Source organism: Pleurodeles waltl, chromosome 8 (assembly GCF_031143425.1).
Source record: "Pleurodeles waltl isolate 20211129_DDA chromosome 8, aPleWal1.hap1.20221129, whole genome shotgun sequence".
Lineage (NCBI taxonomy): Eukaryota > Metazoa > Chordata > Amphibia > Caudata > Salamandridae > Pleurodeles > Pleurodeles waltl.
This window is the reverse complement of record NC_090447.1, coordinates 1,510,660,852-1,510,674,225: the sequence shown is the minus strand read 5'-3', so window position 1 is coordinate 1,510,674,225 and position 13,374 is coordinate 1,510,660,852. Positions and strand designations below refer to the sequence as shown.

Genomic DNA, 13,374 nt, shown 5'->3' with positions numbered 1-13,374 from the left:
TAGCATATATTCTTAAACTTACACAAAAGTGTAAGCTTACCTTTGTAAATCAAGCCCTAGATGTTGCAGCTTATTGCAAATCTTTTTTCATTGTAATAAAATTTGTGAATTTGGTCATGTCCTGCATTTCTCCTTTCATATTGGCCCTTTGGGCTTTGAACAATACAATAAGGCAGTGTCCACATATTAAACATACCTACAAATGATACCTAATTGTACTTTTATGATCCTTACCTAACAGCATCAACTCAAAGGTTCTAGAAGCTTCCACTGAGGGTGACTACAGTCTTTCCACAGCACGCTGAGTATCAAGAGCTGTCAGGAGTAACTAAAGTTGTATAACACAACTTCCCAAATTATTTCACCTCCACTGCAACTTGTAGTGGTGGATGCAAGAAATTTAGTAAATTGTGAGTTTTGACTTTTCTGTCACCACTACACATAATACGAAAAGAAACACTTAAGAGCCTTATTTAATGAGTAACTGAATGCCACTTGTCAGTGAACTGGTCTAATAACAAGTTGATTTTCTAAATAGTGTTGCCCACACAGAACCTCACAAGCAGCTTGAGGTGTAACCAGGTAATCGGTTATAGTACAGAGAGGTTCTCCAGTGGGTTTCTTTTTTTGACGGTACTCGTGTGTCCATGTAAGGGCTTCAGGATCTTTTGGTGGTCTTCTTGGGTGACATTCTGACTAGTTTGAGTCTCTGAATGGATTAGACAGATTTAAGGCAAACACTGATGACCCTCCTCTTTTTTTTAAAACAGCTGCATCTTGAAAAGGAGAAGGTTCCAGAGGATATTGAAGACCCCAACGCCTACAGGTACTGTCTGTAGCAGAATTTGAGAGAAGAACATGTTTTGTTTAGGAGTTGGAGTTGGATGCAAAGTTGTAGGGAACTATCCATTTACTATGCTTTGGGGTGGGGGAGAAGTCGGCTGATTTTACCAGTACTAGAGTTGGCATAAGCAAATGTCAACTTCTGCCATTATAACCAAACACAGATTGTCTTTTTCACCAGGACGTACGTTTGTGTGAGTTCCCCTGTATTTCTTTAGGAGTCAGATCAGAGAGAGAGAGATAGCAAGAGAGTTACTGTACAAGTGAGTGAGAGATAAACAGACACATCATGTGTTGTGTGATATCGAGGCCAGAGCTTGCACAATGCTTCATGCCCCTTATAAGTATGCCTAGTGCCATCCTCACAGGGACAGGGTTGGTTCTTGCCAACAAGAACTCGTACCAAGGCTAAGCACAGGTAGCAGCTCATTTATTAAACACAGCCTTCCTCCTATTAGACAGATGGTGTGGGTGATTGCTGCTTCATAATTGGTGTTCACTGGTTTTTCCTCCATGGAAGAAGTAGGGTGCTGCTTAGTTACACCACTTGGTGCACACTTATTGTTTCTCATTGGTCGAAAGGGATAGAGCTACTGACTTGTACCATGGTGCATGCAGGTCCTATGTATTTATGTCGGCACATGGTATGGACCCGCCTAACTATAAACTAAAGGTGCAGTCTACTCAAAGAGGTTTGTGCAAAAGTGGGGCGAGATGGGAGAGAGAGGAGATGAAACAGAATCAGGAATGAATGGTGAGAGCATGGCATCCTAGGTGTTTCCCACAGTCCTGAGAGGGACAGCATCCCATCCGCACTTCAAGGGCATGAGCTCACTACACTTTGTTCCCAGACATTGATGAATTTAACTCCTTGGAGTTTGAGTAGTCCTGGCCAAACGCTGATCGCCTCAACTTTATCTTGGCCTCATAGATGCACTCTAGGGTTTTTGGTTTTCTAGAACACATCTGCATCTTAAGACTTTGTGCTTGGTGTGGCAGCTGTCATTCCTCCAATCATGTGTTGTTAAGTGTTATATTCCTTTCTTAAAGCAACCAATCAGAGAGTGTGTTGGCCTTGAATTTTTGAACAGAACAAAATAAATACAGCAAAAGTTGTGGGAAAATCAGTTGGAAAGAGATAATTATTAAATGAAGCAGAGTAAAAACAGCAGCAGTGAAGAGAGAAAATGAATTGAGAGAAAGACAATAAAAGCAAAGAAGGAGCCTATTAATTACAAAAACCCAGGCGTCAAGAGCTTAACAGTGACAATGTACAAAGGTCAGTCTTTGTAGATCTCGGTCATTTTGGGTAGCCCAAGGACTTGATCTGACAAATCTAAGGACCTGCTGGGCTGATATAAAGTAAACATCAAGGTCAAAAAGCTTGAAAAATTCTGCTGTATTGCTGTGTGAACAATAGTTAGCAACACAAAAGGATGATGCACAGAGTGCTGAAAGTTTTCAAGCACTCACCCCCAGTCACAGATCTGGGTTTAATCCATCAATTATTTTGCTCACCACGCCACCGCAGTTTGGACGCAGCCATATGCAAATCAGTCTGGACCCTGTTTCGCATGGGAAGAGTCCAGCCCAAACTGCCAGGCCAAATCCTCCATGGACCATAGACATGCATTTTGGGACCGGTTTCAGGGTACCACCCTTCATCAGCCAGGCTAGCTTGAATCCACCCTTCCCACTTAGGGCGACTTTAGCAACACAAAAGGAAGATGGACAGAGTACTGAAGCTTTTCAAACACTCCCCTCCAGTCACAGATCTGGGTTTAATCCATTGTTATTTTGCTCACCTTGCCACCCTAGTTTGGACTCGGCCATATGCATTATCAGTCTTGACCCTGTTCCCAACTCTAACTGCCAGGCATGGTCCTCCCTGGACTGGAAACAAGCAACCTAGGACCGGTTTCGGGGTATCGCGCCTCATCAGCCAGGCTAGCTTGAATCCAGTGGCACAGTGAGCACGGGACCCAAATATTGGCATGGCTCAATTCTTTAAGGAGCTTCAAGGAGTTGTTGGTGAACACTGTCACACTGATCTGTTTAGACAATTTCATAGCAATATCTACTGCATGGGTGGTTCAAGGTCGAAGGCTCTGGCAGACCTGGTGAAACGAATTTGGTATTTTTGTTGGAATCACAAGATTGTGTTGAGAGCAGAATATAATGCAGGCCCACAGGATGTAAGGGCATATTGGAATTCCAGATACCTCAGGGACTTCAGCGATTGGAAATTGAATGCAGAGGTTTTCCATCTGATTCAGGGACTATGGGGTCCGGTTCAAGTAGATTTGTTTGCGAGCAGACTGACTTAACAGGTTCCTAGGTACTTCAGTTGGAGGCCGGATCCAGAGGCGATGGCAGTGGATGCCTTGCTGCAGGATTGGAGAAAGAAAGGAGGTTATGCCTTTTCCCCCTTCTCCATGATTCAGAGTACTGATGAAAGTAAGGTCAGAAGGTTACATCATTATTCTGCCGACTTCCTTTTGGAAGTCACACATTTGGGTCCCCGGGGTGATGGACCTCACAGTGGCTATACCCTGATTAGTCCCAGTATCTTTGGGTCTTCTGATGGATTCAGACAGAAGAGAGCACTTTTTGTTTCTAGAAGGGAAAAAGAACCTTCTTGTTTGGAAGATTTCAGGGGTACAACCAGATATTCAGGCCTTTCAAGAGAAACTAAAGCTCTTTTGGATGAATCTTGGGCCCCAGCAACTTGGAAGGGATACAGGGGTGTTGTGACTGACCTTTACCTGGGAAGAACCAAGACACCTCACCTTGGAACCGGAGCCCAAAGGCCTGGTTCTTCCACCACAGGATCTTGAGTTTCTCCCTCTCTGGTGGTAGAAGTTTGTATTGGAGCGGTAGTCCATACTATAATTGTATAATGTTAGCCTCCGTTGTCTTTAATGAAATCAAGATTCTCTTTTCATGTTAATAGGAGAATCACCATTCTCCATCTCTTTCTCCAAGAAATGAGAAGCACAAACACTTGAAGGAACCGCCTCTGGAGGTGGCCAAACTAATAAAGAACGGAGCTGTGGAAGAGTTACCAGAATCAGAAAGGAACCTAGGGCTTTACTCCATATTGTTCCACATATTTAAAAAAAATCTGGATATTGGCACCCAATTTTGTATCTAAGAAACATCAACAAGTACATGAAGAAGCAACACATTTACATCTTCACTCTATAGGAAATCTTTCCTTTTCTCAAAAAAGGAGAATTTGGAGGATACATATTTCCTCATCTCAATTCATGTTAGGCACAGAAGAATTCAGGTCACCATTATCAGTTCAAATCATTACCATTTGCAAAATCCATGGCTGCAATGGTATCCTTTGTAAGATTGGAAGGTTGTGTGTTTTACCACTACTTAGACTGCTGGCTCATTAGGGCAAAAATATGTCAAGACAAATGACCTACGACCAAGATGATGATATCAATGCTTTCAAACCAAGGTTTGGCTATCAATCTGAGAAAATCCAGTGTCACGCCAAGCACAGATTAAGTATTCTTAGGCACTGAGATTTGCACAAAAGAAGGAAGGAATGGTGTTTCCTTCGCAGAAAAGAGGAAACACATTCATGCCCCGGGGATTGTTCCTAATATCAAGGAGCAACATGACACTAAGAGTGACCAAGGCAATGCTGGGGACTCTGTCTTTGTGTATCCTGCTAGTACCCCAATGTTGTTTATGGAAGAGAATAATTCTCAGGCCATTTCATGCAAATGCTTTCAGTAACATGAAGTGTGATGAATGTGCTGTGATGTGTGTTTTCTACTTCCGGTCCCTCACGTTCCAGTGACATGTTTTGTGTCTGTGCCATCCAGGTTTGACCTGTGAGGTCTGGAACCTGCCTTTTTTGAGAAAATGCCTCCAGTAAAGTATTTTGCATTTCATTCCTTCCCAACTAACATTTTATTGTTTTATTTTGTGCTTCGAAGCATTGAGAATGCAAAGCAGAAACTGGAATATGATCAGATGGTGAAAGAAGCCGAGGAGAAAAAGGCGAGCAAAAGACAAGAGCTAAGTGTGCTGAGGAGCAAATTTTCTGAACTGCTGATGAAAAACAAAGACCTACCCAGCCACATGCAGCTGGAAAGAGGGGTAAATTACCAATTATTTCAAGTTATGCATCAGAATAGCTTTTATGTACATCTCTGTGATGCATGTGTTGGTTATATAAACAGTGCACATACATATTGCCTTCAAAGGCAGCATCAAGGCGCAATATAACAAAAGTATTACACTCACATTAACCTTCTTGAGGGTAGGACCAGTTAATGATTTTCTCAAACAGAGTTCACTCCACGTCACACAAAGTGAGATGTCAATCCTTAAAGCTTCATCTCTGTTTCCTATTCTTCACTGGCGTTCTTAACTTCTTTAGATGAATGGTTACCACCAGTTGGTGATCGTCACCTTTTACTCGTTTGTACCTGGTAGTCAGTGTATCTAGGAAAACCTCAGAGTTTAACACAGAATCATGTTTATGTAAGTGGAGGAAGAATTCTAAGTCAAATATGCACACATTTCCTACACTCTTCTGTGCACATGGACATCTCCAGCTATGGAGCAAGAAAAGGCTTGGGGGCAGGGTAGTTCTAACACTCAGCAATACATCTGCTGCCCTTGTTTATTAAAGTCAGATACAGAAAAGTCACTTGAACTCTAGTTTAATGAGCAGAGAATCATACACTTGTTAAGTTCACTTTGAAGTTTCCATCCAATCTTCAATCCATTTCTGGACTACTATGGTTTCCCCCTCATGTAGGTCTTTTTGTTCTTCTTTATTATTGTGACTGTATTTGCTATTCCACTCTTATTAAGTATTGAAACTGCAGTAATGAGTTAGTCCATACTGAGTCCAGGACCAACTAAAGCCTGATAATCTCCATGACACTGAATTTCCTGTTCTCCATGAAGAGGTCACCACCATGTCACAGTGACTGCAAAGATGGCTGCCCCGTATCATATAGTAGTAATTACCTTGCCATTATAGGCTTTCGTAAAGCCCTACTGACTATTTGATTTTAAACCACATGTTGTTCATAGAGAGCAGTACCAGGACTTTTAAGCTTCCAGCCCAGCCAACACGTTTTGTCCTTTCAAGAGGACTACATCGGGCAGTAAATAAACATACATATACAATATTAAAACCATATAAAAAACAAAAATAAAAACATCAACACTTAATGTGGCTTCTCATCCTCTCATTAAATAATATAAGCAAAAGGACTGAATAATCGTTACCCCAAAGTCATCCTCATGGTATATACAAAAGTTGTATTCAGTCACCTCACACAACTGCAATATTCAACTATCGAATGTTAGTACATCTATTATATGATCATGTAATATTAATCACACGTATTGACAGTGAAACTCAGGAACACAAGATTCACATGTATAACCCCAGCAAACCAAGGAAAATATTAATATACTGTAAACTAAACATTTTATATTTGCTCAACACCTTTATTTGCTCAAAAAGTACTCACATAATGATATTCAGCAGCCAGTTAAAATCTTCATCGGTCAAATATCATGCTGTCCAATGTGTACTGAGGACAGAGTGACAGGCATTCACACTGCTGGTCCTAAAATAATCAAATCAATTCTCCAGTATCTGAATTCCACTTACATCCTAACCTTTACACATTCTTTCCTTCTTACTCCTCCTATAAAGATGCCATCTCAGTCAATGTCTACTGTTCGGTAACATACATTAACACATATCACATGATTAAATGAACACAAAAAAACTAATGTCACACTCTCCAAGCTCACTCTCCCTTAATATCACATATAATAACACACCATGCCACTGACACAAAGAAAAACATCCAAAAGAAGCAAACTAATGGCAATTTCCTTAATTCATCTGATCCACATCATTAACAAAAAGTGTCTTTACCACAACTGGAGAAACTCAGTCCAAATGTGCAAGACTGTTACCCCCACTCTACTGAACAACATTGTCTATTCTTTTCACATCACGTTCATAGTTATGTTCCTTTACATGAGACACATTCCCTGAAATCATATTGAATCATAGTTCCACCACTCAACTTCATAAAATAAAACAATAATCAATTTGTCTCACTTTCAAACAAGTACAAACCAATCACTATCATTCTTACATGAAACGTTCAAACTACTCCATTAGATGAATTCCAACCAATTATGCAATACAAACATCTCCCAGTGCATGACACCCATCTCAATTCAAAAACTCCTGGCGTGTGGTCCGAGGCAGTTTACTTTATTCATCACACCCCCACCAATCATCCACAACCATTCAGTAAGAGTGTATCCACCACATTGGATAGAAACCCTCCAATCATACCTCGCTTCCTCCTCCAATACACTAATCATTATTCTCTACTCCTCTCACATCACACTAAGAGTTGCTATTGTAGTTAGAACCTGCATTCCAGATTCAGCCAGCCTGCACCAATCGTTTAGAAACATAGTAAAAATCCACCTATTCCATATATCCATCCAAACCCTTAACATGAAATGATGGCCCCTTCAACTATATTGTAGCCTGTTTAGCCGTTATGTTTCACTAATTGCCAACTCAAAATGTCTACTAACCTGCAGTGCCTTAACCAATTTCAAACTTGTTCAAAATTGAAAATAGTTAACATCAGCTTTCTTAATTTCTCCCACCTGCACCAGCCATATGTGGGCTTAACCCAAAACAGCCTATTGCGAATGGTGATCCAAAACCTTTGCGAAAAAGGGATTTGTAAGCAATACCATTTATCGTCCTCTAGACCACTCAAAATCCCAACATAAAATCCACTGCTAGATTGTAGCCATACATCTAATTACCGATCTCAAACAGGAGTAAATCCCTGCCATTTTCAAATATTGTAAACAAATATATCCCATACCTCATCATCTATCTGAGACAAATTCATAATGAAATCTAATTCTAAAAGCCTACACAATTTAATATCTATAGTAATCTTAGAAAAATATTAACACTCAAATAATGCAATCATTCATGCTACTTATCACAGTCACCCACAAATTTAAACATTCATACCAAGTGACAATATTCAGCAGGTCACAAGAAATAATGTAATTCGTTCTCGATATTGAGCCCCTTCTCCAAAGTTCTCAATCTAGTAATCCACCTCCCCTCCATTTGGCAGAGTCTCAACTCAATGTCACTACCTTGTGGATCATTCTCAATCCACTCTAACCCATGGAACTTAAAATTAATTTTGTCAGGGTGTTTTTCTTTAATATGCTGGGCCAAAGGAGAACGCACATCCTGATTCCTAATAGCCCTACAGTGTTCTTGTATCCTGTGCTTCAGGGTCCTCTTAGTACTGCCAATATACGCCGTAGAACAATCACAAATAATTGCATATATCACATAGACACTATTGCAATTAAAAACTTGTTGAATGTGGAATGTCCTGGCCATATTATATCTAAGATTTTGCTTATTTTAAGTAATTGTCATGAGTTTATGATGTAATAGCTTCCCGCTCTGATGCAATCCTTTATGATGTGGTTCAAAATTATAATGTCATTGGTATAAAGGAGAGGATAATCATGTTGCCACCATATTACTAAAGCAAATTTTAACCTTTAGTGGGATGAGCACACACCCTTGTCTTACACCCTATTTACTTGTCCCTTATCTAAATATCTCAGAGGCATCAGTTAGTTCTGCCTCGGTCTGTGTTTGTGTACAGCTTTCTAAAGATGAGAACAAGTAATTGAGTAACACCCGCCGCTCCACAGCTGTGCCCTTTCCTCTAAATTGAAGACAGTGTGGAAGTCAACAAATGTGCAGTATTATTGTGAGTGAAGCTGAGAGAGCTCCAGGCAACTTCCTAGTCAGGCAACAGAACAGCACATTATACAGAAAGTGAGCCCACTCTCGCCCCCGTGAAACTGGGACATAAATGAAGATTCCTGTAATTTGGTCCTGAAATTTAGGATGATCAATTTCCTAGAAATTAAAACACATTTGAGTTTAAATGTCCTACTACCAGGAGAAAATATATGGGGAACTCACCCCCTGACTTCTTATCTCCCCCCCATTTAGACTACTATTAGAATATTCTGCTGAAATGAGGGCAGAATGTTCTACTTAACATTAACTACAGTCAGGAAATGAAGGAATAAAATACGCCCAATTTAGGACACATGCTAGGGGTTTCACATTTCGTCTTGTGATTGCTGCTGAGCTAAACCTAACACTTGTGGCACTTGTAAGTAGCTCATGATATAGTAATTTAACTCCAGCTGTCTGTAGAAGGATTGCTAAACCTGCTTGTAGCTATAGGATAATCCATCAGAAACAATGGCTGCTGGAACAGATTGATGATTGGTACTTCAAGTAGGGAGTTGAAGCATCAAGAAGCTCATCCGACCCCAAAAGTATCATAACATTTCACATCCAACACATCCCAAAACAACTTTCTAGTTGTTGTAATCTATGACTAGCTGCGCTGGCGTGTGGTGTTGAAAATAAATGTATTTGATTTACCCAGTAAACTAACGATGTTGAGTGTAATGGGATCATGGTAACGTATAAAGTATAAAACATGCCTTGTATATCTCCCTTTATCTGCAGGAATTTGAGATGGACCAGAGAATTCGCGAGGAGATGGAGAGGCTCACGTCCGAGAGAATCCGAACGGTGCTGAAGGAGCTAGCCTGGGAGCAGGAGAAATACCGCATTGGGCTTCATAAACTACAAGCACGGTAAGAGCCTGCTTTGCATTGGTCTTCCTGCTCATTCTGTTGGCTTTAGCTTCTTTTTAATGGACACAGAAGCAACCTTACAAAGTCATGACAAAACCTAAGAGAAAATAGCTTTAGACAAGCTGGTTGTACAGCTCTTGGAGTGGCAAAGGCTGATCTCGAACCAGTATGCCCTACAGTGACAAAGAAGGGGCACATCCTGCCTTTCATGACCTTTGCATCAGACATAATATAATGGTTATGCCAAAATTCATCAATGCAGAAAAACATCCATTGAAAGGCGCATCAGGTAGAATGGGATATGGGCTTTTGCTCAAGGTACTGGCCCATCCCCAGAAACGGAAGTAGAAATGCAGATTTTTATTTTAGGTCCACAAGCAGTCACTAAGTTTATGAAACAAGGTAAAATCTCAGCATCATGCCTCTGGTGCCAACCGGGTTGCAGGATACACATATGATGGTTTAGAGCAGCATGGAAACTGCTTAGCTCAACATGCCTGTTCTCTTGCCACAAAACTGTCTGTTGGTGGAAAGTAAGGATTGTCAATTCAATGTACTTCCATAATGTGTGATATCAGTAGCGATAGGTTTTACAGAAATACTCGCTTTTTGTAGAAGCAGATTTCAGGATACAGGGACTATGGTTGTTTCTTTACCTGGACCAGTGGGTCTTAACTGTTGTCTTTATGGAAATGTCTGTAAGGACACTTAAAAAGAACAATGACCATCCAACACAACCAGGAGTTCTGTTTGAAATCAATACTTGCTCTGACAAACAGAATGCAACAGTAGACCACAATAAATCCCTCAGATTCACGAAATATGACCTTTTTTAGTCATTGTAGGGAGCCAAGTTGTGCCAGCCTAAAAAGTAAAACAAAAGTGTATTTATCATCACATAAAACATATATTAAATATTGTTTACTGTGCGTGCATTCATTCAAGCAGACATCAATCCACAGTAGTTGATCCATGTGACGACATAGTGCAAGTGACTTAAAGACCGTATGCCTCCAGGTTTCATATTGGTCAAGTCACACCCTGCATACAATTATTTTTTCCATATTTTATTTGGATACCCACATGAGATGGCGGACTACTGAATTCTGATACCGTTACCCATATATAGTAAGAAGACTGCATGTCTTACTTGTCTGAGACTTTTATAAGGAAAAAATGGATGTCTCTCACTGTAATTCATGTGTCAGGACATATCCTATATGTCATTCAGATTCATCATATGAATGTTTATTTTTACCAGTAACACTATTGCTTAGCCAAATCACGTGCTGTCATATGTAGAGGTAAGCTCTTTCTGGGGTAACCTTTTACCTTTCTTGTCATTTTATTATGGAGAGTAATGCTTTTTCCATTATATTTTGGGATGAGATCATCTGTCTTACTTGATGAAGATCCTACATCTAATTCATGATTGGGGTCAAAATGCCAACTGCCTGATTTAAAGTTTGGTGGCCAGGTTACTCTGTCACATTGTGACGGATATTCTCTCTACCTTATTACAATTGCATTATATCCTATGGCGCTTGTAATACAGCAGGTGGGATATCTGTCACATTGTGACATAGTAGTCCCTCTAGCGTACTCTAAATCGCACCATAAGTGTACACATGGGAGCCGGAACTTGTATGGTAGTCTGTGCTGCCTAAGTATTTGTTGTATACAACTGCAACTGTGTTTGTCTTTTCTGTTGTATTGCTTCACACACATATACTTTCTTTCAATGGGCACTTACAATCACATGGTGCACTTACTATGGACTACTGGCTGCTTGGATTGATGTGCGTGCAATGAACAATTATTAATACATCTTTATCGTGTTGAAAGAAACCTCTTTTGTTGTACTTTCCGGTTTGGTGTGACTTGGCTCCCTATAGAAGCTAAACATTTCATATTTAAGGGAATCTGAGAGAACCATTGTTGTCTATTATTGGTAGTGCACCCAGAATCCCAGATTTCCCCTTGTTTTTCATTGAAAAACAGAATACAGGTATTGTGAAGCAAAATTAACATGTCTCTTATGAAGGTGTTGATCCTCCTTTAGGTTGGGTTCAGATGAGTAAGGAAATAATATTATGTGATATCCCTCGTCTTAATCGACAAGATCCTTCAAGCTGCACAGTTCCTGAGACTTTTTATCCACTTTGGTTCTTACATTCTGTTTGTGTGGCACTGAGGATGATGTAACTTTCTAGTTACTAAGGACTCATTGGTCCAAGCTCCCAAGATAGCCGAGCAAGGTAATATCTCAAGGTCTGGTACAGTGGACATAAGATGAGAATTTTGTTTGAATGATTAGAATTTTGCTCTCTCACTTTGTCAAATTTGAGTGGGAGATGCTGGCTTGACTGTTTAGGAAGCAGCTCAATTATGTTTTCTCTTTAGAATGTGGCTTTTGACTAGGGTACCATAAACTAGCGAGTAACAAGACTCCTGCAGATGGAATCTTTACACATTTAATTAAGGTGGCCACTTGGTCATCGTTGCACCCATTTGTGAAGAAATAATAGGTAAATTCAGATATACCAGGGCAGAGGCTTTCCCTGGTATCATTGTGGCACAATATATCTTTGAGTTTCATTTCATCTTTTGTTTTGAAGGTCATGCCTTAACAAAATGTTGTTATTCCTTGGCAATTTTCAAATATCAAGAATATCCAGAGACAATAGTATTGATTACAAGTAAAAATAACATACCCTCAGGAGTGTTGTTTTTGATGAACTTCTTGAAAGGTGCACTCCTTAGACATCAACTCCCAAAGAGTCAGTGAAATCAAAATCAAATTAGCTTTGTGACACCTTTTCGTGGGAACAGCCTTTGTTGAAAATGAGTGGCTAAAGTATCCACTTTGTTTACTATTTTCTTGCCCACACGTTTCACAATATCTCCCGCTTCCTCAGGGCAAAACAGTGGTTGTAAGAAACACATATCATAGCTTTTTTTATATATATATATACACACACACACATTACCCAGGAATGTTTGACCAATTCAAGATTTAGGCGCTAAAGAGGCATCAGATTCCATGAAGTTGTTCTGGCTGTATTATTGATTATGAGAAAATAAAATGAATGATAGAACAACTTATTTTAAAGAAAGTCATCTCACAACTTATTGTAAAGAAAGTCGGCTCAAAAGTATTGCAACATTTGTTTTATATACTGAGTCTCAGTGTAAGTTGTTAATCTTGTAAATTGTCAGCCCTTTCTTTCAGAGACCAAAAAAGACAAAAGATAGTAGCAGTTTCTGCCTCTAAGTTTTTCTGTAAACCTATGAGAAGACTCCAAGAACACATAGCCACCAGGCAGCCCTTCTTATTTAATTTTCAATTCTGAGCAGAAGGCTTGATAGCAGAAGGATGCTCTCTGATGTAATGGAAGTGAGACAAAACCATTAGAGAGCATTTAGTTAACAGCTCCTGTTTTTTCATCATCACTCTGTTTGGTAAGTCACCGATCACTACAGCAGGGGTATTCACCCTTTTCTGTAGGGACAACTACGTCTGATCAGTGAAAATCATTGTGAGCTACTGAAGGCTAAAGAATGCACGCATTGTTATCAGACACCCGCACACCCAGCTTCATTGCCTTTAAGCCTAATGTCCCCATAGAACCAGAAACTATGGATTGAACAAAATACTTTGATTATGGGCACAATGACAGGGCTGTCATGTGTGTCGGTGAGAGCATGGCCTGTGTTGTACGTACTTGTGGCGCACAACATACCTTTCGCCATACCTGGCACATTGTATGTATAACACAA

General features: G+C 40.0%; 1 protein-coding gene across 4 annotated transcripts in view; it reads left to right on the top strand.

The window, feature by feature from the left end:
- CFAP44 (cilia and flagella associated protein 44) overlaps positions 1 to 13,374 on the top strand; it is a 382,521-nt gene that overhangs the window by 260,359 nt on the left and 108,788 nt on the right. For all 4 annotated transcript variants that reach the window (XM_069202788.1, XM_069202786.1, XM_069202785.1 and 1 more), the window contains 3 exons: positions 771 to 826; positions 4,803 to 4,965; positions 9,464 to 9,594. In XM_069202788.1, the coding sequence (XP_069058889.1) occupies positions 771 to 826; positions 4,803 to 4,965; positions 9,464 to 9,594 (350 nt within the window). The remainder of the gene's footprint in view (positions 1 to 770; positions 827 to 4,802; positions 4,966 to 9,463; positions 9,595 to 13,374) is intronic.